Genomic DNA, 27,971 nt, shown 5'->3' on the forward strand with positions numbered 1-27,971 from the left:
TTGTGTAAAAAAGATCTACAAAAGGTGAATTCAAAGAATGTCCTTGCTAGTCTTTGAAATTTAATGAAAGTGAATGAGAACTTGAAAATGACAAAAAAAAGAACCATTTCATAAATCATAAAAGTGTTCCGTGACTCGTGCACTTTATTCCAAGTCTTCCAACTATAATTTTGTGTGAGGAACAGACTAAAATTTAAGTCGTAATTCAAGGATAATCTTCCACCCCGGTGGGCTGTTAACCGTTGTGATCGGATCATTGAGCTTTAGTTCCCATTCATTGTAATTGCACCAGAACATTATTCAAACTTTCTTCTTTTGTGGTACATGGATGAAAGAAAGCAATAAAGGTTTGCAAAGACGTGAGGGTTATTAAATTGGTGACAGAATTGTCATCTGTGGGTGAACTAATCCTTTAAGAACCAATTAAATGACAGAATTGGGAGTCATTGCTTTTTATGAACGTCATACTGAGCAATCAAGAATGCCATTGATTGGATTCCCATTGAAATTAATTAAAGCAAGCCATAGAAAACTGATGGTATACCAGCCTAGTAAATCATCAGTATGGATGCTGGAAGTAGCATTTATGAAAAATCCATTCATTTCCACGAAGTCAGACAATGTATACAGTGTATAAAAATCTAACATATTGCAGAGTTTCAAATGGCAAGATAAATATCTCAGATAATGGGCTTTGATCTCTCAGCTGACATGCATTTGTTTAGTGTAAATGTTTTAGATAATTTCAGTATTCGGCTGGGCGGAAGTCATTCTCTTTTATAACTGTCTACGCAGAAAACAAAGTCTACCCAGATGTGTCTGATGAGAAACACTTTATGTCCCAGTTGTTTATCACCAATATTTAGTCATCATATCTCAGACCTGTCCCCCATAATTGCTTCCTATAATGGTCATTAGCCTGGCCCCTTCTGTTGCCACTTTAAATTTATATTTTTGCTGGGTCGTTTCTTCAGATATAGCACGGCTAACCAATCAATAACTCATTTAACTTTTGGTTTATCTATTAGAGTGAAAAAGTTGTCTGACTTTTCTCTTTTGTGGCAGTTTCATTATTTGTTCCCTAATGATGTGGCTTACTTCGTCTCAAGGTGATTCTATGAAAAACTTGAGGAAAAGTCATCAGTGGCCTCATTTGTAAAACGTGCGTACGCACAGATTTGATCTTAGAGTCCGTGTACGCTAAAATAAATGCCAACGTTCAGATTTATAAAAACAGGCTATGTATATGTCTTAAAAAATGAGGCCCCAGGTGTTTATGGCAAAAAGCAGTCCGCTCCAACGTGGGCTTTGCCTTTTTTTTCTTTTTTTCCTGACATGCAAGTTGTTTTCTTGCAGATGAATAGGCTGTCTCAAGGAATCATTTATCAGACATATTAAAGTCTCCAAATAAAATTACACAAACTATGTGCAATTAAGCAATTGGAGATATTTACAGACGGCACATAAAAATGACTTTTATTTAGAGTATTAACAAATTCATGTTCTATACATTTTATGGACATTACCTTTGTAACTTGTCACAAATAATTAATTTTATAAAAATAAATGTACATGAAACAGCATATATAAGTACCTTGCTTATGGTGTGTGATTTTTATTTTTAACCAGATTTCCTCCTACATTCATATTCAAACGAATACCATAATAAAAGTTTGAAGCATCAACAATACCACCTATTGTTGATTAGGATACTGATATTTTTGAGAGTTACAGTGTTGACAGACAGCATAAAAAAAGGGGAAAAAAATTTAAAGTAAGTCAGAATTCTGCCCAGACACATCGGGAACACCTGATTACACTAACACGGTTCGGCTCACCATGTGTTTATGGCCTCTGTTTTGCTTAAAGACAATAAAAGTCACTTAAAAAAAAGTCCTACTGCTCACATTGTTTATTAGGACTGGAGCTGATGCTAAATTCTGCAGTGTACCATGAAACTGAAATGAGGTCATCACGCTTTGAGTTATTGTAAATCATCAATGCAGTTAAGAAAACGAAAAGGCAAAAGTTTGGCCATTCTTCTGAAGTGGCCCATTACATCAGTGGTTCAAACAAACACCAGAACTGTGGCATTGCCATCAACACTGTATCCCAGCAGCTGTCCAATGTTTCCTTTCCCCCCCGAAGGTATACCAGGCCATTTACCTACAGTTACAGAAAGAACTACAAACATACTGCTAACTTGCAGTGCCTTATTAGCTACATAGTTTGGTAGTTTCATACTCCATTGAGTTGGGCTGCTTGGAGCTGAAGGCCTGAAGAGCAGTCTGAATTCGGACCACATCAGTGGTAGAAAGTTTGAGACGGTGGCGTAATAAGCAGGCGAACAGGTCCAGAGGTTGCTGGCCCGGTGGAGAGAGTCGGTTGACCCGGTCTCGGATCTCCAGCAGCTGGAGCAAGGCCGAGTCCTGTGAGCCCTGCGTGTATGGGTAGTCCAGCTGCAGGATCAGGTCCTGAATGGCATCTGGATCAAAGTGCATACTGTATCCGAACACCTGCATACTGTTGATTTTCATGTAGCCCAGGTTACGGGACGAATCCATGTATTCCAATGGTTCGAAATGGGCGCTGCTGTTACCCTGAGCTGATGCTGTTTTGACACGGCTCCTCAGGTAAATGTGTACTGTCTCAAAAAAGGTCTTCCACTTGTTACCTAGAGTCAGGGTCCAGTTGTAACAGTCAAGTGGGATGTCTAACTTGGTCCTTTCCCAGTCAGGGTAACTGTTCTGGTCAATGGGCATGATCCAGCTCTCAGAATGACTCCCTCCAAATGGGTTGATGTAGACGGACAGCACGGGTTCCAGGGTGCTGTTTTTAGTAAGGCATATCTGCAGGGAGATCCCTAGGAGCATGTGAACGTGGCTAGACTTGAACTTGTTGCTCTTCAGCGTCAACAACATCCTCTTCCTCCAGCTGGGATCAAACCAGTTGTTGAGTCTGACGTCATTGCTTATGAACATGGCGTGAATACTGATCCGCCCGTCCTTCTTTTGCAGCAGGTAGCGCAGCTCCAGGTCTTGGAGGTCGGTCTCAAAACCGATGTAGTTGTCGGTAGAATCCGGTATGGTATTCCTACAGGTCCCTTGGCTTAGCATGTAGCCGGGATTGCAGCTGGCACAGCGAGAACGGTTCTCATAGGAGCAGGAGGCGCAGTGAGGACCGTCGCCCACGGAGCACGGGATAACACCCTGGCAGGACGGGTGCTCATAATGACAGGAGCAGGTTCGAGTTTCCTCCATGTAGGAGCCTATCTGATTGTTCTCACTGCAGTACATGATGGAGAGGATATACCTCAGCCAATAGCTGAGAGGCCTATGGTGAAGGAAGGAAGGGATGAATGTGATAAGTCAGATTGTCTTGAAAGTCATGAATGATATTGTATTTCATCTTAGATAGAGTCGGAAGATAAAGTAAGTGGCAATATTAAAGATGTCACCAGAATTAATCAAGGTACTAGATGCCCATGGGAATTCTCCAATAGCTTGCAGCGTAACAGCACATACTTATGCATTGTATTGAACAAAATAAAACTTATAATGTATGTATATATGTATTATAGTTTCTCACACTATCTAAAAAAGAATTGAGCAAAACATCCAATATAATATAAAGAAATGGTTGCGATTTAAATGCAGCTTGCATAAAAATGTTCTCAAATTATTTCATTCTTATAATGTATATTACTAAACATTTTTTAATTGGTCAACAAAGCAGAAAGATTGTAACTAAAATTACTATATTCATAGAAATATACAAACTCATAATAGATTTTTTTTCTCATAATAGATTAGTTAACCCAAGTAGAAAATTTGGAAAAATCAATAATTAAAAAAAACAACACCAGGCACTAAATTATTTCCAAATAATTTCATCCATTTTACGAGCATGAAAAAATGCCATCCTGCAAAAATTAACATAACATGCATATTCAGACACAGTAATGATTCTCTCTGCAGCCACTGGCAAATGAACTCAGTGGAGTGGATCAGCACGATCTGTCACATGGAGTCAAATTGTAAACATCAGCTAAAATGAACTTGTTTCCTATTTTCCATTTCTCAAAAACAATAACAGAGTAAAAATAGATGTAATACAGCATTTATAAAGCCTAATTTAAAAATAGTACATGCTGTGTCTATCCCTGTACCATGTAATCTATTAAATATCTGAGCCATATTGAATGTAATAATTTTTGATGCATTTTAATGTCATGTCAATCCTCACTAAAAAACACAAATCATAACAAACCTGTAATGTTTAGAGTTTAAATAGGGTTAAAATATTCTTTATTCAGCTCAGAAATGGCTTATAACTCATTATTTCCGAGGCTTGTGTTAGGTATGGTAACTCTTCTTTTCGTAGTGCAAAAATCTATTTCAGCAATTGCCCTCTTGTTAAGCTCTCCTGAGAGATAGCCGAAGATTTTCATTGCCATGGAATTTCCACTTGCGCAGAGAAAAACAGTTTACCCTGGATTAAAACATAAGTGATGGCAACAGAATGTATAAATATTCATGGCACCAGGCTGCCTGAGAGACAGTCAGTATGCAGGTGGTTGGCAATGGAAAAAACCTCAGCAGCCTGTCAGCATATTTTACTGACAGCGAAACGGAAATTCACACCAGAGACAAAACATGCTCATGCACATTTATTCCACGAGAAAACAATTTCATGACAATTTCCATATTTTAAAGTGTAAAAAGCATCTGATGGAAGAACAACAATAGCTTAAATAAGTGTTTTTGCTCTTAAGGAAAATTACACCCATTAAGAAATATGTATTTGTCAGGTAGTATAATCTATCAAAATAAGATTCAGAAAGTTAATGTATTTGACTATTATTTTAAAGCACCGATTCTATTTAAAGACAAAGTGATATGAAAACAAACATAAAGCAAATATATGAGAATGCATTTTATGAAAAAATAGATCAAGCTGTTGACAAATTCTGCCTGACAAAAGGAATGAAAAAAAAAGTAATTTCAAGGAAGTGTGAAAATCAAATAAATCAAGTGTGAATGATGAAGTGACAAAGAAAACAAAACAGTAAATCAGGAACTCAAAAGCAGTCTAATAAAATGTCTTTTCTATTTGTCTGCTTTATTATCTAGCTGCAACTTGAATCATATGTTATCAAAGAGGAAGGATGCTCTTGAAGATAGATCAAGGCAGATTGCAGAGACATTTCAAACACATGCAGTTATTGTTCTCATGCCCTATTCCTTATTCCCAAGATAGGAAACTTTGGAAAGTATTAGTATACTGTATATTTGGACTTGAGATCTGATTTTATTCCCATGTGACCCTGGACCACAAAACCAGTCACGGGTACATTTTTGGAAATTGAGATTTATACATATTTTAAAAGCTAAATACATAAGCTTTTCATTGATGTATGTTTTTTAGGTGTATGTTGAAAATCTGGAATGTGAGGGTGTAAAAAAAAAAGAAACATTGAGAAAATCGCCTTTAAAGTTGTCCATTTCTGTTCGCAATTGTGCTGCATTCACTCACAAAAATAAATGTTTTATATATTATGGTAAGAAAATATCAAAATATCTTCATGGAACATGATCTTTACTTAGCATCCTAATGATTTTTGGCATAAAGACAAATCGATAACTTGTGACTGGTTTTGTGATCCAGGGTCACATATGGAAATGTTTGTTTTCAACAGTGCTGCAAGATAAAGGCGAGTACAGCACTGTTTGTGTTTACTTCACATTTTTTAACTAACAGCTTTATAAATTAGAATCATGCAAATTAATTATGCATGCTTAAAATACCCTAATTAATCATACAATTATTTACATGATTATTTAGGGCATGTAGCCAGGAAGCAACTCACACGTTGTTGTTGTAGCTATACTGTAGATTACTTACACATTGTAGTCCATTACTGATTACAAATTACATGACAAAAATAGTTAGAAAACATAATCTAGTAGATTACACATTTAAGGTAATGTATTCTGACTACTTTTTTATTACTTGTAGACGACTTTTGACTTTATGAACTCATTTGTTGTAGATTAGATTTTGACAAGATTATTTTGTACCATATTAACAGGAAACTACAAAGAGACAATATTTTGCATTCTTTGTTATAAACAACATGAAGTGCATGAAATATGACAATATGTCAGGGTTTCCCAAACTGGGGTTTGTATGGAAAAAATATGGGATGGGAGGAACAAATATTTTTCAAAACTTTTGCGTTCTCTAGCAAAACTTTTGCGTTCCCCTGAAAACTGCCTTTTCTCACAAAACTTTTGCAAAGATATTAGTATTCTCTTGCAAACATATTTGTGTTCTCTTGCAAAACCTTTTCAGAGTTCGGACAAACACTTCCTGTTTAATGTCCCACTGGCAGTGTTTCAGAGAGTTCGTATGTTAACAATGTAATAACAGTTTTATTTTGAACTTGGACTTAAGCATAAAGAAATACGGTCATTGCTTAGTTCAAGGAGTTCAGTAAAGTTGGCCATATATTCACAGATTCAAACTTTCCAGTGAGCTAACTCTCTTAACTTGTGTGCTAAACGTTGTTAAAACACAAATGATACCTCTCACACGTTTATTTTTTTACATTTTGGGAGTAACATTTACATATGTGGTTTTAACAACCAGATGCATTTACACTTGTCCAGTTTCATCTGGAATGCGTCTCAGGCCATCTTCTGAAATGGTTTGAGTGATCTGATTTAAATCTCGAAAGCGTTTGGGAGGGAATTTACACCTGGTCTGGTCCTAACTATCCGATCAGAGAAAACGCATGGAGTGACCAGCTGTAAATAGGCCCTAAAATACATCTTGTATACTGGGCAAATCTGCAACAAAATTGGAAATCTGAAAATCTCATTGTCCCTTCCAGGAAATAAATGATGTAGTAGAAGATTTTCAGAGGCATCTATATACAACTGTATTGCCTGATAATATGGGGATATCTGAATAGTATGTCTTTGAGAAGTCAATATGAATATTAATGAACCAAGAATTTCAACTGTGAAGCTGATCATCGCTTTAGGCTTCGCTTTCACCTCATCTGACTCAAGTAGTTTCCACTTGAATTGGTTGCCTGCGTGGTTTGCATAATTCTCATTTTTGCACAGCCCTGACCCTCTACCATCTTTGAACACTCAGTTTCAGACCTCAGTCGTGAACTTTCTCCTTCCACAGCCCTTACCAAAGGCACTGCACTATCATGCCAGTGCAGAGCCCATAAATTACCTGTTTCTCGTGTCTTCCATTAAAACACATCCTGCACTTTAGCCTATAGATGGGAAGATAAAACCTATTCATCCACTAACTCTTGAAATGATTAGATGGGACAGTCTCTATCATTTCAGAAAGGCTGGGACTTCAGCCAAGACACTAGACTTAACACAATTATGCTTGCCACAATTGCCCTCAGATATGGACTGAGTAGTGTGTTAAAGGCATTTCTTAATTAATTAGTTTGGAGGACATGTATTTTAAATCTCCTATTAGTACATCCATTTGGAATCAGTTCCAAAAAAAAAAAAAAAAAATCCAATGCAACATTACAATATATGTATGTGACATCGTGACTAATACAGACATTATAGGAGAATTCAGGGTTTGACATTTATATGAACATGCATTTTGATCTTTTGTTGCAAGAATCAACATTCTGTTAAAGAAAGAAAAACATACAATAAGGTCTGTTAACATCAGTTATTGGCAACATCAGGTATTGAGAACAAATAATAAACAATACTTATACACTACATCATTTTAATAATAACAATTAATCATGGTTAAAGCTGCAGTCCGTTGCTTTTTTTGGGTTAAAAATTATTCAAAATAAATTTGAGAAAATACATAACCAGCCAGTGTTCAAAACTATCTGCTTGCCTTAGCTCGATTGAAAATAGTAAGCTTGTAATAATGTTTTTAATTCCAGTGGGACTGGTGGATTTCCGCGGGAGATTCAAGCCTTTGCATCATTACATCACATCTGTACACATAAAGAAGAGTCTCGGCTAGTAGGCTATATTGCGTGTGAGAATGCTGGAGGTGGAGATTTATAGCCTTTTCTCACAGCACTTGATATAATTAAACTTATCAATTTGATGGCGGATCCAGAAAGGTTCAAACGACAATCACCAGTGACAACTGGAGATTCACCCGATGTAAAATGCAAAAGACTTTGTTTGGACTTCGGAGTGGCTACAGAAAAAGAGAGACTGCAACCGATCCCATGCGAAAACAAGGACACATATCGGAAGGACATTACATGTAGTCACGCAATGCTGACGTTGTTAACATTAACAATTTGAGAACAAAGTATAATTTGCATGGTTTTGCGTGACATGATAAGCGATTGTTAAATTTAATCAGCGCGATTTACTGCAATGTCAGAACCAGAACAAAAGTGGATGTTTCTTACTTGTTCAGATGACATTTTCTGGTGAAAATTATTATGTTGGTCATACTTCCAAAAAGTATAATCTGTGATTGTGAATGCCAGTATCCACACCGGCGCGGTGACTGACAGCTGCACACTCTCCTCAAACATTGTGTTCATCCGCGCTGTGCCGTGTCGAAGTACAACTCACGTAAAGTTGATAATTCCGCGAATGACTGCAATTGCAGATTTCGAACAGAGATGGCGACAAAGAGGAAAAACTGCAGACTGCAGCTTTAAAGAGACAGTCCACCCAAAAATTTAATATATAATGATATTTGTTTTAGTATTTCAAGTTGTTTAACAAACATCAGTTATATGAACAAACATTAATTAACTACTAAAAATTTTTTATAAATTATTTTTTATTTTAATTATTTATTATTATTTTTGCTTGTTTGTTTTTTAATGCCATGCCACCTTCTTTGGCTATTTTCACGAAGAAAAACAAACTTGAGTTAAAAAAAAAAAAAAAAAAAAAAAAAAAAAAACATTTTTAGGACCTATTTTTCCTTAAAATTCTGGATTCATATGATTTCCAATGGTATCACCAGAATAAAACATTTGGTAATACTTTCTATGAAGACCATGCTTATGATGAACATAGTGAATAACATATATGAATAACATATAATGAATAACATAGCAATGCAGGTTGCATCTTTATAAATACCTTCAGGGAACCATACGACTGACTAATTAATACTTATAAATCAGTGTATAATGGATTATGAGTATGCGCATTGAAAAAGCAAATGCATGACTTATAAGTAATTATTACACAAATAATATAAATATAACTATAACTGTTCTTATAATGCAGTATACTTTAGGTCTAAATGAGTCTTATACATATATTTATAAAATAGTAATACTTATAAATAAGTATAAATGGAGCTATACTTCATTATAAGCATGGTCTTCATAGAAAGTGTTGTAAAAAAGATTGTTGCTAATTGTTTGTTCATGATACCTAATTAACTAATGTTAACAAAAGTAACCTTACTGTAAAAGCCTGTTCAACCCTGAATCCTTTAAGAAGTAATGACAAACTATTTTTACCTCTCATCACATTACAATCAATTATAAATACGTACATTTCCATTTATAACCCAGTAGGAACATGGCAGATATCTTACCTCTCCCTGGGCACAGATATTTTGGGTTGAGTCCGACACCTTTTGCTGAGTTTGAAGAGTTTGCCGACAAGCCGCTGTGCTTTGCTGAGCAGCTGTTGAGTGCTAGTCTCCAACAGTTGAAAGCGTTGCTGAACGCCAGGGTCCATCTTCCAAAAGTACTGCACAGCAGATGTGTTCAGAGCGTAGAACGTTGGTAATCTCCTCACAAAATTTTGGAAGTCCTCTAGAAAGGTAGACAAGTGTTGAGAATAAATTACTGGAATGACTTTGCCTCATGTCGGGGGAAAAGAAATCAGTCATGTTCGATAAAATGAGTCAACAGTGAAACTGGGGCTGGAAGGGGAGCAGGTGGAACGTTATTTTCATTCCTTTGATGAAAATTGAAAATTGTCCTGTGTGATTGAACACTGATAGGCGAGGACAGCAAGGTATTTTCAATGAATTGCTAAGAAACGCTAAGCCATTCCTAAGAAGGACAGGCTGATTTTGAAGGAGCACATGTGGTTCAACTTCAACAACAACAACACAAAATAAACATTAAGTTCTGACAGGATGGCAAGTCGTTAAAGCAAAGTAGAATCATCTCGGCCACACAAATGTCTTTAAGCAGAGGGAAGTTCATTTTCGTTTGTGGCAAGAAAAATCGATAGCCGTGTTACGGTGCTCAACGCCCAAATCAATGCTCTCCCTAACATCTAACAAGAAATGATCTCAGTGGCTATAATTAACAACACAGATCCTCATCATAACCCGACAATTCCAGTCTGTGCAGAATTGGATTTTTCATGCAATCAAACATTAGGTAATTGAAAATATTACAAGTTCCATTTTTAGATATCCATTGATCTGTCCAAGTTTTGTTTTGATTTCAAATTTCATTACAAAACAAAAACTGTGTGGTGTCCCGACCGAATAGAGAAGCGAACTAGTAGATGATCTCGCTCCAGCAGATGATTGTTGTTTATTTATTTGGTTTACAGTCATTAGGCAGTGGTTTTTTACTCCCTGCTGTTGCTGCAGGAGGTAGAGCTCCAACATGGCTGTGATGCACACAAAAACCTGCTCCGTGCTGGCACAGTGCCTAGCTTAGGGACAAGTAAGCCTGCCAAGTCCAAAACACTGCTTTACCACAATGACAATGACACTAGATCCCAGGAAGCACTTCCCACTATTTTCTTGTCAACCATCAAATGTAACAAGGTGACAACAATCACTGTATGTGTCAGGGATATTCACAGATCTAAGTGGCATAACATAATTAATTTGGTGCTGGCATGCCACAGGCCTCTCTGAATTATGACCAATTAAAAAAAAAATCATAACTATGAAACTTCTTGCGAGACAAAACCATTGCTTGCTTTTGAAACATTTAATGAAATAATTCACCTCAAAGTGATTCTGATTTAATCACCCCCATATGACTGTAAGGATAATTTTTAAAGAATTGTGCTGGAGATTCTTTTCCATGAAATTACTCCCCATTGGGACTAATGGTTTCAATTCAAAAAGGAATAAAAGAATCGTAAAAGTATTCAATTTGTCTCTATATGTCATTAAGTTATACAAAAGCATACAAAAGACTGAAATTTGAATGATTATTCACTGATAAAAGACTGTTCAGACTGTTTTAAACTGGATAAACCGATTCAAAAAACAGATTTGTTCACAAACTGCTACTTCTCTCATGAACTTGACAATGTAAAGCAATATTTTCAGTGAATACCCATTTAAGCCAATTAGAAACGCTATTGTATAGCTTCAAAAGACTTGTATGATACATTTATGGTATGTTTGTGTCATTTTAGAAGCTTCAGTCCAAAGCTTCAGCTTCAGAAGATTCAGTCTCCCCACTATCTCCAATTGCATGGAAAAGAGAAATCAGTTCAACAAGTCTCTTTTGTGTAAACTTGATAACTGCAGAATCTTACCAGACTCTTTAAACTCTTGGTTGGCTTGCGTCCATGATTCTCTGATGAGTTTCAGACTATCCTGCATAGCCTTCAGGTCTTCACTGGGACAGTTGCACTGGGGATAATCAACACTGCATTTGCACCAGCAGTCGTTATCCCGGCACACAAACTCACCCTCGGAGTGACAGCCAATATAACTGAGAGCTGCCTCCACAAATCGGCTCCTTAGGTATTCTGGCAGAATGGCCTGAAGCCCTAAAAGAATGCAAAATTGTTTATATATAAATATATAATATGCATACAAAAATAAGGGTCGGTAAGATTTTTTTTTTAAACAAATTAATAGCAAGGCCATATTAACTTAATCAAAAGTGACAGTAAAGGCATGCATTATGTTCTAAAAAATATATGTTTCTATTAATCAAATGATCCTGATTTTCTTTTTTATACATGTATGTCAACATTGATTATAATAAGAAATATTACTTGAGCACAAAATAAGCTTATTAGAATGATTTCTGAAGGATCATGTGACACTAAAGACTGTAGTAATGATGCTGAAAATTCAGCTTTGCCATCACAGGAATAAATTACATTTAAAAATATGATAAAATAGAAAACAGTAATTTAAACGTAAAATTACAAACATTTAAAAAAAATCTTACTGACCCCAAACATTTGAATGGTAGTGTATAGTAAAATGATAAGTAAATCTTTTCAAATAAAACAAATTTTCATATTTTCAAGCTAATATCTTGGAAAATTCCTTGTGGAAGTGGAACATATTTTGTGCTTTTAAAACAAAAGATGGTTGTGGAATATTTCTGTGAACACGCTGCTGCATCTTCCAATAAAATAATAACATTCAAAGAATGATAATATCAGTGCAAAGTCTGGGGTATAGTTAAATAATGAATGCGCTACCTTGTAGATGAATCTTATTCTCAGGACTCTGAACCAAAACGGAACTGACAGAATCGAGGTTGTCATAGTTACTGCATCCAAGAGGGCCTGTCCTTGTTTCGGTCACCTTAAGGGAAGACAAGAGGAAACACATGATAATACTCTGAGCAAAACAGAGGCAGAAATGACACTGAGGCCATTAAATATGCAGATCAGGCAGATGACTGTCCTGTGAAATCACTCAAATCAGAGTAACATAGTTGTATCCAGTGCTTCTTTTAAATGCATGTCTAACAATATGCCTTTTTGAGCTTGTAGAAGTCTACACAGGTTTGCTGTTGATTATAAGAACTATACAATGTTGCATAACTATGTTGTAAAAGTGTCTGTCCAGAATATCATAACGATTCTACCGTTACGCCAAGGACATGACTGTTATTGAAAAAGCTATCATTTGGACCAAATTCAGTAATGTAGTGAAGGGCAATATTTCACGCTGAACGTAATGTACTTTCACTGTTCGTAAATAGTGAAGGTTAATGGACCTGTTGTGGAAGTAAATGGCCGATTGCGACTTGAATTGTACAGTCAATTTGGTACATATCAACACAGATATTTCAAATCCAACATGGCTGCAGTTGTGGTAAAAGCACTATGTATTTTAGTGTAAGGTACAGTACTGAAAAGAAATGCAAAGAACTGTTAGAATAAACTATTGTACACGGTTGTGAGGCAAATGGATCAATATTCCAGAGCAGGCAAATAGGTAGACATAAGAGTAGAACATCACCCACCATATCACTGACATCTCACTGACAAAACTATCAACATGATTTCTTTATTCCCATCCAAGATTTGTGTTAGAATGGTGTACAATCGCAGCTCAATCATTCCTGACAAAAGCTTCACTTTTTTTCCCTGACAAAAGTCACTGTATATCAAGGCTCGCCTGACACAAAGGAAGAAAACCAACCGCCTGTGGGCAAATATATCTCCCTACCTGTCACTTACAAATTGTTCTCTGTTCAACATTGTCTTCTTTAATATTTCCCCCGGTGAGTGAATAAAAGTCTTCATGTCGTGTTTGTAGATTAATGGTGACCTGAGATTTCCGTCAGGCGAAACTAACTTTTCTTCTTCTTTGTTGGAAGAAAAGTTGCCTTTGTTCGACATCTATTCGAGGGTCACCGGATAAACGCTGAAGCGGATAAAACTAGACAAAGTAAACACTACAGTGAACCCTCCATGCAGAACGCAGTTGTTGTCATGCAAGTGAACCACTGAAAATGACTGAGGACCTGGAAAAGCCAAGGAAGCATTTCTAATGTGTTACACAAGCAGCAAATCCCCATTATCGAGAGCTGCTTTATTTAATTTTCATTCAGAGTGTTGAAATAACTTTCAAGCCAGTGAGAATAGCGAAAGTGGAATCAGGAGGAAAAGTACAAGTTCAGCAAGCCTACCGCTGGCATTTCCCTTCCTCTTATTGACGCGTCCACGCAATTAATTAAAATCCAAGGAGCCTCTACAGGGATCAGCAGATTAATTTCTAACAAAGACAGATGTCCGACTTAAAGGGAAAATTGACCAATTGCAAGTATAAAGATGGGTTTTTCTATGCATAGCAATGAGCCGGTCTGCAACAAGGGCTCGATGGAGCGGAGCATGTGCAGAACGTGGGCTTTCTATAATGAAACGGACACAAATAGAGAACTGTTGCTGCAGCTAGTGCATCTGAATTGGAAATTCGGAATTTACCTGAGTGTGCACTATATGCCATCCATTATAGATGCTGAGTACAAACCATGTGGACTGAAAACTGTGTGGTTTTTCAAATTATCTGCAGTGTTTTATTTGTGCTGACTACATCAGAACTTCCGGCATCAGGCTTTAAAAAGATCAGTGACTGGTGTAAGGGTCGTTTTCAGTGTGGCTCAGTATAAGGGTTGTATTAAAGGAAATGGGTCAGTTGTGACTTGTAACATTCCCTCTCAATCACTCTGAAGTTCATAAGACTGTCCCCTCTATCTTTATTAAAGAAGACCTGGTGCCCATGGTCCTTTATGTACCATTCTATAAATAGTTATTGTGTCATTCTTTTGTCTCTTACTGTCATGCTAAGAGATTTAAACACTGCATAGTTTAGAATGGGTAATAATAATAATAGAACATAAGCCTCACTTTAAAGAAAGAGCTCACTTAAAAAAGAGAAAATCTCTCATTTACATATCCTCATTTGTGTTCCACAGAAGAAAAGTACAGAACAACATGACAGTAAGACTGTAAAAATCCAAAGTGACTAAAATGATTTGCTAAATAAATATTAGCAATCCATTCCATTTCTCCCACAGTAAATAAGTAAAAACAGACAGTAATTCCCACCTGTGATTAATCCAACAAAGACTCAAAGATGAGTGGGCCTGCGTAGCCACATATTTGAATAATAATGGATTTTAAGATGCCGATCCCAGCTTTTTTGATATGCTATATGTCATTAATGTTTCATGAGCATTGGCACTTATTATAATATTGCTTTACACAAAGTTCCGGATAGAATGGGGCTGTATTTAATCAGTAAGCATTAGTCAAAAGGCATTTTCCTATTTGCATCAGGCATATTTTTACACTGCATTGAAACAATCTTTGAGATATTCAAGCAGCTGTTTTCATAAAAAGTCCCTTTCCGGTAGGTTAGTGTACCCCTCGTTTCAATGTGTGCTATGTGGGAAGCTTATCATTGGAGGGAAGTATGCATTAGAATGGAATTATACCCTTCTCTACAGAAAATGGGACTTTATTGAAAGCAGCAGGGAATCCTCAGCTTCAGCTAGTAGCGGTTAATGCTCTCAGCTTCAGCTAGTGAAATCTTAGAACGAAACACAAAGGCATGCTCTCTACAAGAGAGCTTCATCTGCGTGCATTAGCTGGAAATTCTTTTTGATTTTTCAAGCGTTTTTTTTCCTCGCAGTAGGATTCGGAAGTTCTCGTTCTGGTTTATGACAGTTAAGAGGGGGAGACTGGGGGAGGTGTGGAGGTGCTGGCAGAGTTTTCATGCCTCCCAGCTTGTGCTCGGGATGCTTGACTGATGACCCAGGCAAACGTCAAAGCACTACCAGTGGAAAAATGCCCAACTCTTTCTCTGAATCATAATCTTTCATAACGTTTTCCACAGTTCATATAGTCTACCACAGAGTTAGTCAGAGTATTCATAGCATGCAAAAGGTTTTCCCTTTGTATACAGGAGAAAGGGGGAAATAAATGTAAAAAAAACCCCGGATAAATATTGTATTATTGAGTATTATTACAAATTATGTGTATTATTTTTTAACACATTAGTCCACCCCAAAATGAAAATTCTGTCATCATTTACTCACCCTCATATTGTTCCAAACCTGTATTACTTACTTTCTTCTGTGGTACATAAAATTTTATATTTTGAGAAATGTTGGTAACTAGTCAAGTCAAAGAACCTTTATTTATATAGCGCTTTTTACAATACAGATTGTTTCAAAAGAAGCTTTATATTGATAAACTGGAAAATAATGATTCAGTGACACAAACAGAACTAAATTTTGCTGTAAAGCAGCTCTAAAAAGACAATAGTAAACAGTCATTATTCAGTTGAAATCAGTTGTTGATTCAGTTTGGTTCAATAACCGTGTAAAGTTCATCAATTATGGAATGAGTTCAACTCAGCTGTAAAGCAGCTCTGGAGAAAACAGTGATGTCATCATTCAGCTCAGTTCAGTTCTCATCTAATAGTCAGTACAGTCAAGTCAATAATATTGCTGAATATTATGTGTCCCCAACTTAGCAAGCCAAAGGTGACAGTAGCAAGGAACCCAAACTCCATCGGTGACATAAATGGAGAAAACAGTTTTGGTTACCATTGACTTCCATTAAATGGATAAAAATACAATGAAAGTCAAAGGGAACCAAAACTATTTGGTTACCAACTTTCTTCAAAATATATTTTGTGTTCCGCAGAAAAAATTAAGTTATAGGCTACAGGTTTGGAACGACATGTGGGTAAGTAATGACAGAATATTTATTTCTGAGTGGACTATCCCTTTAACACATTAGGGTATGATAAATAATAATAATAGCCATTATTTTTTATCATTATTATTAGAAAAAATAAACACTTATCAAATCACTAAACACTTACCATTTATCAAATTATTATAACACATATAAAATCAGTCTAGTAGCATTTGGTTACATTTTATATTGTGATTTCACTGGCTTAACTTGATTTATCTGTACAAATATCTCTGGGCAGATTACAGAAAAAAAAATTAGAGGGGGTGATGGTGAAGAAATTATTGCACAGGAAATTATTGCACAGGAAAAAAAGAAACTCACTATGAAATAATGTATTTCTAATGAGAGGGGCAAACAGTCACAGAATTTAGAGCAGGCTCAATCCTGCAAAACTGATGCTGATAAGGAATACAAGAGGAGTGCCAGTGGTAAGGAGAAACAGAGTCTGTGACATCTGCCAGATGGGGGTATGAACAATCAAAGAATATTGGATTGTTCAAATGAAGATCACGATTAATCAGAAAATGTATATTTTTACTGAGTCCCATTCATTAGAAAATCAAAGTTCTAATGAGTCCTTGAACCATTGCCCGATGTCCATCCAAGCCTCTTCAGAGTTATAAATACTGGCCACTTAGCATGATGGCTTGCAAGTATATCACCTTGATTGCAGAAGGCATGTCAGGCACATCATGCAGTCAGACATTAAAATGTGCAGCCCAGACTACTCCAACCATTCTTATCTATCTAAACATGCCCTATTGTTATAAACCTCACATAACACTCCTCCCTCCTGTAAATCAAAATAAAATGTTGTGACTGATGTCAACTGGCACTCACTGCATTTCCAGTCCACCGTCGTGTCTGACTGTGGAGGTTAAAGATTCATTTATTATTGGCGGTGCAGAAAATCCTCCTCATAAGTCTCTTATTCATTAGAGCCTGGCACCTCACTTATATTCAAAATGGCTGACGAATGATCTGGGCTCTCAAAGAAATTATTGAAATGGAACAGATAATTTGTCACACTGATGCATAATTCCAACAGCACCTTCATGTTTATTTATTTGCTATATTCTTTCTATACCCTCCCCCAAGAAGATATCTCTTCCATTTGAGCAAGCCACTCTCTCTCATACGTATGTTTGCCACAGAGAGAATCGCCAATTTGGTATAGAGAGCCTTTCTATTCACATCCGTCTTCATCCACATGAGGTAAAAATCCATGGGCTGAATTAAAGACTGCTGATCCTGAGAATATTTCACATCAATCACCTAAAATGCCAGGTAAATAAAGGCATCTAAAAGGACCTCCATCTACTTATTTCCATCAAGATAGCTTACAAGCTCTTAAGCTAAGACACGTGCTGTCAGGAGGCAATGTGTCTTGTACCCTGTAAATATACCCCCCCCCCCCCCCCCACACACCCCCCGCTACGTTAATAACTATTTCAAGAACCAGAAAGGTAGTAAAGACATTGTTAAAATAGTCCATGTGGCTACAGTGGTTCAACCTTAATGTTGTAAAGCGACGGAAATACTTTTTTGTGCGCAAAATACAAAAATAACGATGTTATTCAACACTTTCTTCTCTTCCGTGTCAGTCTCTGACGTTGTAAACACAGTGCAGCCCTTCCGGGTTCTACCTCAGAAGCTCCTGCATCAGCTCACGTGAACAGCTAGTGGGTTTTGGATATTTTAATCTAAAAATCTTACATATTGTGCCATTAAATAAATTAAATTAATTCTTTTATTTAGCAAGGACACATTAAATTGATCAAAAGTGACAGTAAAGATATTTACATTATAAAAAAATATACTGTATAAAAAAATATCAAAGTCTCTACAAAAATATTAAGCAGCACAACTGTTTTCTAAATTGATAATAAGAAATGAAATGTAATTTAATAATATTTTACAGCATTGCTGTTTTTACTGTATTTTTGATCAAATAAATGCAGCTTCGGTGAGCATTAGAGACTTCTTTCAAAAACAAACAAAAAAAGTCGTACTGACTTTAGAATGGTAGTGTACATTTCTTTTCTTTAGTATGAGTATAAAAATGAATCTTAAATCGAACCATTAACAAACTGGAATTATTAAGAGGCATTAAAGCCGAAATCGTTAAATTGTTTACAATTCCTATCCTCCCAAGTCAACACAGATTAATATGTATGACAGATACTGTATACCTACTGAACCATCCCCTGTTTTCCAGATAACCATTTCAACTCTAACTTCAGTAACATGCATTTACAGTAGAAGTGTGTAGACACGGTGCATCTTGAAGACGGCATTTAACTCATTTGGTGTAGAGTATGTGGGTTACTGTTTCAAGCACAATCACTGACCTGACACATATTGCTTGCTACGAATAACTTGCTATGTATTAACCTCATGTATGTCTCAAAGAGCTTAAAGCTGAATGTGTGTAAAAACAGTGGCTTTCAAACTAAATTGAACTCAGTTAAATGCTTCTCTCATCATTATACACATAATTTGGTTCCCACCTGAATCATTAATACTTTATATCTACACAACCAAAAACACAAGAACAAAAGTGAAGGAAAACTACTGTGCTTTTCTAACATTTAACCCACTTCTTTTGAGCTCCAAATGATGCAGCTGCAAAACAATAGAAACAGCCGAGCTCAAGTCAAACTCCTTTCCAAAAATAAGCACTCAAACGTGGGGTCAGGTCCCCAGGTCTGTGCGCATCTAGGCCACAGGGTTACCTTGATGGCAGTGGAGGCAATCTGGAGGTGGTGCAGTTTTCGCAGAGTACTCTCTCTGTCTATGAAGTAGGAGGCAGCCAGCTGGTGCAGGGCCTCCAGAGTCACGGCCGTGCCATTTGAGTCAGTCAGGTCAGCCGTCCGGCTTAGCCTCCTCTTGTCCACAAATATAGTCAACGCCTCCTCACCTGCAACGAGGGCAAAGCAACATAAAAGAGTGAGGAATGCTGGGGAAAATGCCTCCATAAAGAATGTTCTTTGTGTTGTAAGGAGGAGCGGAGCAAGGGAATTATCTATTCAGCGAAACTCTGGAACACAGACTACAATGGAATAGAAGATGGAAAATTGATCAGATTGTTTTTTTTATACATTTTATAAATTAATTATTCTGACACATATACATAATGAGAAAGTTAACAGTCATTAAAAAAACCATTAACGCTTTACATAATGCTCAACAGATCGTGTTTATGATGAGATGGGTTTATATGAAAGATCGATTATATGAAAGATCGATATCAATTAAAGATAACATGCATGTTAAAGTTTTTAATGAAATCTTATTAATACAGCTGTCAATTGATTAAAATGAATTGCAAATAATGTCGTGTAATTATTAAGTTCAACAGGTTGTGTGGATGTTGCATGTTGAAGAAAATATACATATATAAAGACACCAGAAAGTCGATTTATGCAACAGAATTCATAACAGTATGTCAGTTAAAGATAAAGTTTCATGTTAAAGTTTTTAATAAAATCTTATAAATACGGCTTTCATTCGATTCAATTATTTAATCGCAAATAACATTGTGTAATTATTGAGTTCGGCAGGTTGTGTGGATGATGCATATGGAGAAAATATACATATATAATTAAATACACCAGAAAGTAGATTTATGCAACAGATGCTCTTTTAATTCATGTCTAATTATTATTATTTTTTAAATACCACACAAATATCAGTGAAACCGGTGCCACAGCCATATACTTTCATGTGTTCACATTTGTAGAAATTGGGTTGCCTAAAGATCAGACAGTTTTCAAGAGTACATGCGTGTAAAATGTAAAATTGAATAAATGCATTAAAAAGTAATGTTAATTTTGTCAGCCCTAGTTATTATATATATATATATATATATATATATATATATATATATATATATATATATATATATATAATTATTCTCTAAAAAAAATGACTGAATCATTTAGTAAATTTATCTTAATGCTCTATTTTTTATGATTGTTTTAGATTATTGGCTATAGCTTGTTTTCATATGACGTCACGCCACAGCGTTGCCATGGCGCGAAATGCAAATGGAGGGCAGGAAGTGATTTGCTGTATTTAGAAAGCACTATAACAACCTCAAAATGCCTATGTTTTGCGTCGTTTATGGTTCCTTAAATCGATCAAACCACGAGGAGTTTTTATCGTGTACCAAAAGTTGTTGTTCTTAAGGGGGGAAAATGCAAGAAATTGACCGAAAAACTCCGGAAAAACGGCTTGCAAACCTACGTCTGCGGTCGAGAGGAGCCGAATGGGAAAATGCCCGTTTGTGCAGTGATCACTTCGTCAAAGGTGAGTTAATACAACTTAAGTGGCTATCTTTGTGTAACGTGTAACGTTTACGAACTTTGTAAAGTCAAAGTATGTCTGTAAGACGAGGTAGTTGCTGATATCTACCGCCTCGATGACAGGAAAATCTTTCAATTCAGTTGAAAATCGCTCCTCTTCATAACATAAGGATCACGCCCAACATATGTTTGATTTTTTGTTTATATCTTTCTCTTGTAATAGCGTGTAAAGTAGTACAGTACGGACTTTCCTCAAACTCGTCCATTGCGCTCTTCACTCCCTGCCCTCCATCTGAATTTCGCGCGTCATCATAATCACGTGACTGAAACCCAGCTATTGTAGACTTTCTATTGTGGGATTTTCTATCCCAATTAAACTAGAAATGATTGAAACTGTACAGTAAGTTGATCCAAAATTTTCTAGAACACTAGCATCTCATGTCATTGTGTTTATGTACCAAGACACAAAAATAATCTGTATTTTTTTCAATGGAAAAGATGACATTCTGTAGAAATGAACAGGTATCTTTGTTGAAGTACCTCCGAGTGTAGCTGAAAGCAGAAAGTGTGTGCCATATTTCCTGATGATGTTCTCGGTAATGGCAGCGAGGGTGGGTCTGCGGCCCAACTGTCTGATGGTCTGCATAAACTCTGGATCGAGGGGTAGAGCCACGCCATTGTCCTCTCTTTCCAGAGCCAGGCTGTTCACCCTCCAGCGCCCAAACTCTCTGCAAGGTCACGCACAAACACACACACACACACACACACACACACACACACACATACACCCTATTTGGAAATGTCCTTCATTTGAGCCACAATGAACACAGGAGGGAAAAATCCTCACAATAATTTTTTTAACATCTGGGAGAGTTTGTTTTAGTATCTGGTTCAGTGTAAGCCACTACAGTTAAAGTTTCTCTGAAATTGGTGTTTTGTATATTCCCCAAATAAATAAAAAAAGCAGTTTAAAGAGAGGTCTGAGAAACCTTCACGCAGCTTGACTACAACGCATATTCGGTTAAGACCTGCTGAGGAGAAAATGCGATGACTGCATGACCCCCGTGCCAGCAATTCAAATCATATTATGCATTCTCTTTATTTTTTTCCATCCTCAGCTTTAGGAATTGCTCTGACCTGCTTTAAAAGCTGTTGTCCTCTACATAATGGTGCAATTTCTTTTTCGTTTTTTTTTTCTGTGACTTTTGCACTGAAGAAGGGCTGACTGGGAGTAATCAGCAACAATGGCAAGCTTTTTTCTTTCACGAATAAAAGGCCATAGGAAAACAGTTGGAATTGCGTTTGACAAAATAAGGTGCCACTATGTCTTTCATTTACAGCAGCAGCTGCTCAGCGCAATACAATAAAATGTTCCTTAAATAACGTTCAGTGCTGTAACTAAACTTAAGTGAAATAAAAAAGTATGCAACAAGACTGTATGGCTGCTGTACTGAATCAGGATAGACTTTAGGAGATCATCACCATATTAAGCCAAATGTAAAATGCACGCAAAACACAAAACGAGAGCTTTTAATATAAAACTTTAATACTATATTTCATACACTATATGTTTCACTCTACATACCATACTGAAGTTACGGAAGCTGGGGAAATACATTTAATAAAAATGTGCATGCATTTAAGCATATTTATGCATATTCATATTCATAAATATTATCGTTCAATATACTATACGGGGACATTAATAGAAACATTTCCTATGTAAAATAGAAAATAATCCTAAAATCCTGCAAAGAAAAAATATTGCCCAACTAATGAGGTAAGATGACCTTCAACCTCTTGTTCCAGCTGTCATCTGATTTTTGCATAATGTTTTTTTTTTTTTTTTTTTTTTTTTACTATTTTAGACATTAAAGTTTCAGTAATGTAAAATACTAAATCAAAGATTTTATTTAAAATCAGATACATTTCGTTTCGACTCAAACTGAATAAAATACAATGACTGGAAATCACAAAATCAAAGAAATAGATCTGAAAGATCCATTTATTCCTTTAACGCTCTGTTCTTCTTCCTTTAACTTTAAAACAAGGAATAATCTGTTCAGTCTGAATTTACAGTCATTTGTGGTTACTGTCACAATAGAATAAAAAACTATAAATTCAGAAGGAATGATTCTCAATATAATAATAAGGTAACACTTTAGTTCAGGGTCCAATTCTCACTATTAACTAGTTGCTTATTAGCATTCATGTTACTAGGATATTGGCTATTTATTAGTACTTATAAAGCAGATATTAATGTCTTATTTTCATGACCATATTCTACATCACTTATTCTAACCCAATTCCTACCCAATACCTAAACTTAAAGGGATAGTTCACCCAAAAATTATGCCATCATTTACTCATCCTCAAGTGGCTTCAAACTGTATGATTTTTTTTTTCTTTTTCTGCTAAACACAAAAGATATTTTGAAGAATGTTGGTAACTAAAACAGTTGATGGACCCCATTGACTTCCATAGTATGAAAAAAAGAAACCACTGGTTTGGAGCAACTTGAGGATGACAGAATTTTCATTTGTGGGTGAACTATCCCTTTTACAACTACCTTAATAAGCAGTAATCAGGAGTTTATTGAGGCAAAAGTCCCTTTTGTCCTATTTCTCTTGCACAAACAAACAAACAACAACAACAACAAAATTATTTTCCATTCCAATCCAAATCAATTACTGTATCTACGAATCCCCATCAACAGAAAGTTTTTGATACAAATACACAAATCAGAAACCTCACAACTGACTGAAAGACTGAATAAATCACACAAATGTTGTCACAAATGTCACAATTCAGGACAGCATACCCTACGGGGCATCTTGCCTCATTATACCCAATATATGAAATTGCAATAAATGGCTTGCTAAGTGTGTATGTATTTAAATAATAACAGATGACACTTATTGACAGCAGAAAGGAAGAGCAGCAAGGACAATGAGACAAAGAAAGACAAATGCTAGGGGAGAGGGAGAGGGAGAGAAAGAGAAAAAAAATGGAGAGAGAAAGAATGATCGACACTGTGTCAGAACAAAAGTTTTTGATGGACAGTTATGGATGGAGCTGGAGGCTAATCCACCACTGGGCCCACGCTAGAGCCTCACAGCAGGAGAAGGCATTTTGAAGAACTACCTGCCAGGCTTCCCCGTAGAGACCCACGGCTACATGGAGTCAACGGTGAGAACACGCTCCAGAGGAAGCAGTCTGAAGCCAAAGGGAGACTGAGAGTGTCACAGTACAAGCAAATGAGACCAGCTTGTTATGCTGTCGGAAGCAGCGCAATGTTTGAAACATCCGAGTGACTGTTACATTCAGTCTTCGTTAATAGGAAAGAGTCAGATTTATGCAATGTTTTTGCAATATTATGCAATACACTCTATGGTGAGATTTATGGATAGGTTACATTACATTCAATTACTAAGCAATTATGAATTAGTTTCAAGTAGGCTGCAAAATTAATGAAAAAATTACCTGTATGTATCTAAATTCTGTAATACATTGTGCCTTGCTAAACTACACTTATAGAAACAGGTAGAACACAATGATTAAAAAGCTGTTAACACATAACACGTTCTTGCGTTCAAAAAGATTTAGAGCAATGGAACAGAATACAGGGGTCTCGAGACCAGTTTTTAAAAGTTTAATAATTTTTGACATGGCACAGGTCATTTCTCACTACAGTTTTGAAAAATTAAGTAAGCAATAAATAAATGGAGAGTAGAACAACAACTGTGTCTATCCAGTCAGTTTTAATTGAGTTAACAGTCAAATCAAGTGAAGTCATCCTCATTTATATAGCGCTTTTAACAATGTAGATTGTTTCAAAGCAGCTTTACAGAGATACATTTAATATAATTTAAGGTAACAGAGATTGGTTTGATTTTTTAGCGCTTCTTGAATAATGTTATTTTCCAGCTAAAGTTAGTTTTGATTGATTCACTTCCGTAGTATTGATCATTTGTTATTAAATTAGGGGCCGCTAAGATGACACCGTTCTCTAAACAGACAGTATCAAAGGTTCTCACAAATGCATGCTTAATCGCTAATATTCATAACTGCATGCAACAAAATACAGACATACACTACTGTTCAATAGTTTGAGGACAGTAAGATATTTTTTTTTTGAAAGAATACTTTTATTTAGCAATGATGCATTAAATTGATCAAAAGTGACATTTATAATGCAACAACATATTTGAACATATACAAAAATGCTGTTCTTTTGAAATTTCTATTCATCATAAAAATATATCAAATCATGTATCATGGTTTCCATAAAAATATTAAGTAGCACATCTGTTTTCATCATTGATTATTTTAATAATTGTTCAAATTATTGATTATTAGTTTCTTGAGCTGCAAATCAGCATATTAGAATGAATTCTGAAGGATCATGATTAAAATCTTACCGACCCCAAACTTTTGACTGGTAATATTCTGTAAGTTTGCAGTTAATTAATTACAAAGACCACGTATCATTTGTAAAGTAATGCCATTTGCATTTGTTCCCTGTGTTGAAAATATATTTGCAGGTTCTTTTGCATTTTTAATAACTTTTGTGGCTGTTATTCCGCTATGTTGACCCACAAATATACTACAAGTGGTTTAATCATTTAACACACTCAGTCAGGATGGATGGCATTTGTGTCCAAGACTATCAGTGTACGGCTGATAACTCAAACAGTCCATAAATCTAGAAACTCACGTAATAAATGCTTGCTGCACAAACATGTCAAATGGTGTCAGTCTCTGATTGAAAGCTCGGTGGTCTGTCAGCATTCATGGCGGAAGCCAGGTAGATACACACTTCTTGCAACTCACAACCAAAGGGTAAAAAATAAGTGTCGGTACTCCTGAAGGTTGAAATCGGGTTCCAGGGCGGTCACGGTCAGAGAACTGGCAACATGCGAGAAGGTCCAGTACGCAAGAAAAAGTGAGGGTACGTAGTCTACGTACATACTGATTAAAAAATAGAAGTGCCGGTACTGTACCTTGAGCACTGCACATAACTATGGATGGTATTGGCAGATTAACTGCTTTTAAAGGGTAATAAATGTGTTCTCATGAATAGTATTGACACATTTGTATATGATTTTTTTAATGCTTTTGAAAGAGGTTTCATATGGCCACCTAGGCTGCATTTATTTGATCAAAAATACTATAAAAAAAACAGTAATAATGTGAAATAGTATTTAAATTTAAATCAAATATTTTCTATTTCAATATTATATTGACAATATTATCCATTTTAAAAACTAACTTATTCCTGTGATGGCAAAGCTGAATTTTCAGCATCATTACTCCAGTCTTCAGTCACATGATCCTTCAGAAATCATTCAAATATGCTCATTTGGTGCTCAAGACACATTTCTTAGTATCAATGTTGAAAACAGCTGCCGAATATTTTTGTGGAAACCATCAAAAGAACAGCATTTATTTGAAATAGATATCTTTTGTAACACTATTAATGTCTTTTCTGTTACTTTTGGCAGTTTTTTAATGCATCCTTGCTGAATAAAAATATTACTTCTTTCACACACACACACACACACACACACACACATACCTACTTAACCACAATGTGAGGACGTATGACTGGGAACCCTACCTTTAGGGACACCCCTTTCTGAAGGGTCTAGAGACAAAAGAAAGACATGACTGCACTTCTGGAGAAGCTGTCATCACACTTATCACTTGATTTTATCAATAAAAGCCTTCCTTAAAGACCTGACATTTTGCCTTCACTTTAGGGACAGTATTTTTTATGTCCATTTTGGGGACATTAAACACAAACTCTGGTCAAGTCATACTTTGAGGACCATGGTGATACACAAACTCTGGTTAAGTCATACTTTGAGGACCATGGTGATACACAAACTCTGGTTAAGTCATACTTTGAGGACCATGGTGATACACAAACTCTGGTTAAGTCATACTTTGAGGACCATGGTGATACACAAACTCTGGTTAATGTATACTTTCAGGACTTTGTTGAGATGTTATATTATTTATCCTAAGAAGACAGAAGTAGAATATTACAATTCAAAGTTCCAATACTGGACACTGAAATCAAGCTAGTGCAGAGATACAGGTGTGAGAGAGTAAACTGGGTTTTTCATTTCTTCATGATCACTGTAAATGGGTAGTCTACATTTTTGTCTGATTTGTAGCTTGAGATCAAGTGCCTTTGTCTCAGTCGGGGAATGACAATTAACATTCAGAAATATTATTGATTTGACTGTATTGACTATCAGAGAACAAAAGATGAACATAATTGTTGAAATTTGCAAGTTATTTTATGTATGTGAAGCTGCTTTAAAACGATCTGTATTGTATAATGCGCTATAGAAATAAAACTGACTTCACTTCATGGCAGAGAACACTTCACTGGCCACGGCCAGCATCCCTCTAGTTAATTTAGCATCGACTGCAAACTAATCATCATCACAAAAACATCTTAAGGGGTTTTCCTCACCAGAGTCATCTTTGGCTACTCACTGGGGCTTTATGACATTAGGCATTTCTTCTGTAAAGTGTAGTAACTGTCAAAGAAAAACTTTATACAAATAAAAATAGTGATACACACTCAGATTAAATGGCTCTTTAAGGACTCTAATGACACACACACTCTGATTAAATGACTCTTTGGGGACTCTAATGACACACACACTCTGATTAAATGACTCTTTGGGGACTCTAATGACACACACACTCCGATTAAATGACTCTTTGGGGACTCTAATGACACACACACTCCGATTAAATGACTCTTTGGGGACTCTAATGACACACACACTCCGATTAAATGACTCTTTGGGGACTCTAATGACACACACACTCCGATTAAATGACTCTTTGGGGACTCTAATGACACACACACTCCGATTAAATGACTCTTTGGGGACTCTAGTGACACACACACTCAGATTAAATGGCTCTTTAAGGACTCTAGTGACACACACACTCAGATTAAATGGCTCTTTAAGGACTCTAATGACACACACACTCAGATTAAATGGCTCTTTAAGGACTCTAATGACACACACACTCCGATTAAATGACTCTTTGAGGACTCTAGTGACACACACACACTCCGATTTAATGACTCTTTGGGGACTCTAGTGATACACACTCCGATTTAATGACTCTTTGGGGACTCTAGTGATACACACTCCGATTAAATGACTCTTTGAGGACTCTAGTG

The 27,971-nt window shown here is 36.2% G+C and overlaps 1 protein-coding gene across 1 annotated transcript in view; it reads right to left on the bottom strand.

Annotated features, from left to right (window-relative positions):
• Positions 1 to 2,128: 2,128 nt before the first annotated feature.
• brinp3a.1 (bone morphogenetic protein/retinoic acid inducible neural-specific 3a, tandem duplicate 1) overlaps positions 2,129 to 27,971 on the bottom strand; it is a 57,908-nt gene continuing 32,065 nt past the window's right edge. The window contains exons 3-8 of the mRNA XM_056259856.1: positions 21,296 to 21,483; positions 19,184 to 19,368; positions 12,426 to 12,531; positions 11,520 to 11,756; positions 9,592 to 9,814; positions 2,129 to 3,333 (exon numbers count right to left, since the gene is read on the bottom strand). Of these exons, the coding sequence (XP_056115831.1) occupies positions 2,217 to 3,333; positions 9,592 to 9,814; positions 11,520 to 11,756; positions 12,426 to 12,531; positions 19,184 to 19,368; positions 21,296 to 21,483 (2,056 nt within the window). The 3' untranslated portion in view covers positions 2,129 to 2,216. The remainder of the gene's footprint in view (positions 3,334 to 9,591; positions 9,815 to 11,519; positions 11,757 to 12,425; positions 12,532 to 19,183; positions 19,369 to 21,295; positions 21,484 to 27,971) is intronic.

Source organism: Rhinichthys klamathensis, unplaced genomic scaffold (assembly GCF_029890125.1).
Source record: "Rhinichthys klamathensis goyatoka isolate OS25496 unplaced genomic scaffold, OSU_Roscu_1.1 h1tg000007l_1, whole genome shotgun sequence".
Classification (NCBI taxonomy): domain Eukaryota; kingdom Metazoa; phylum Chordata; class Actinopteri; order Cypriniformes; family Leuciscidae; genus Rhinichthys; species Rhinichthys klamathensis.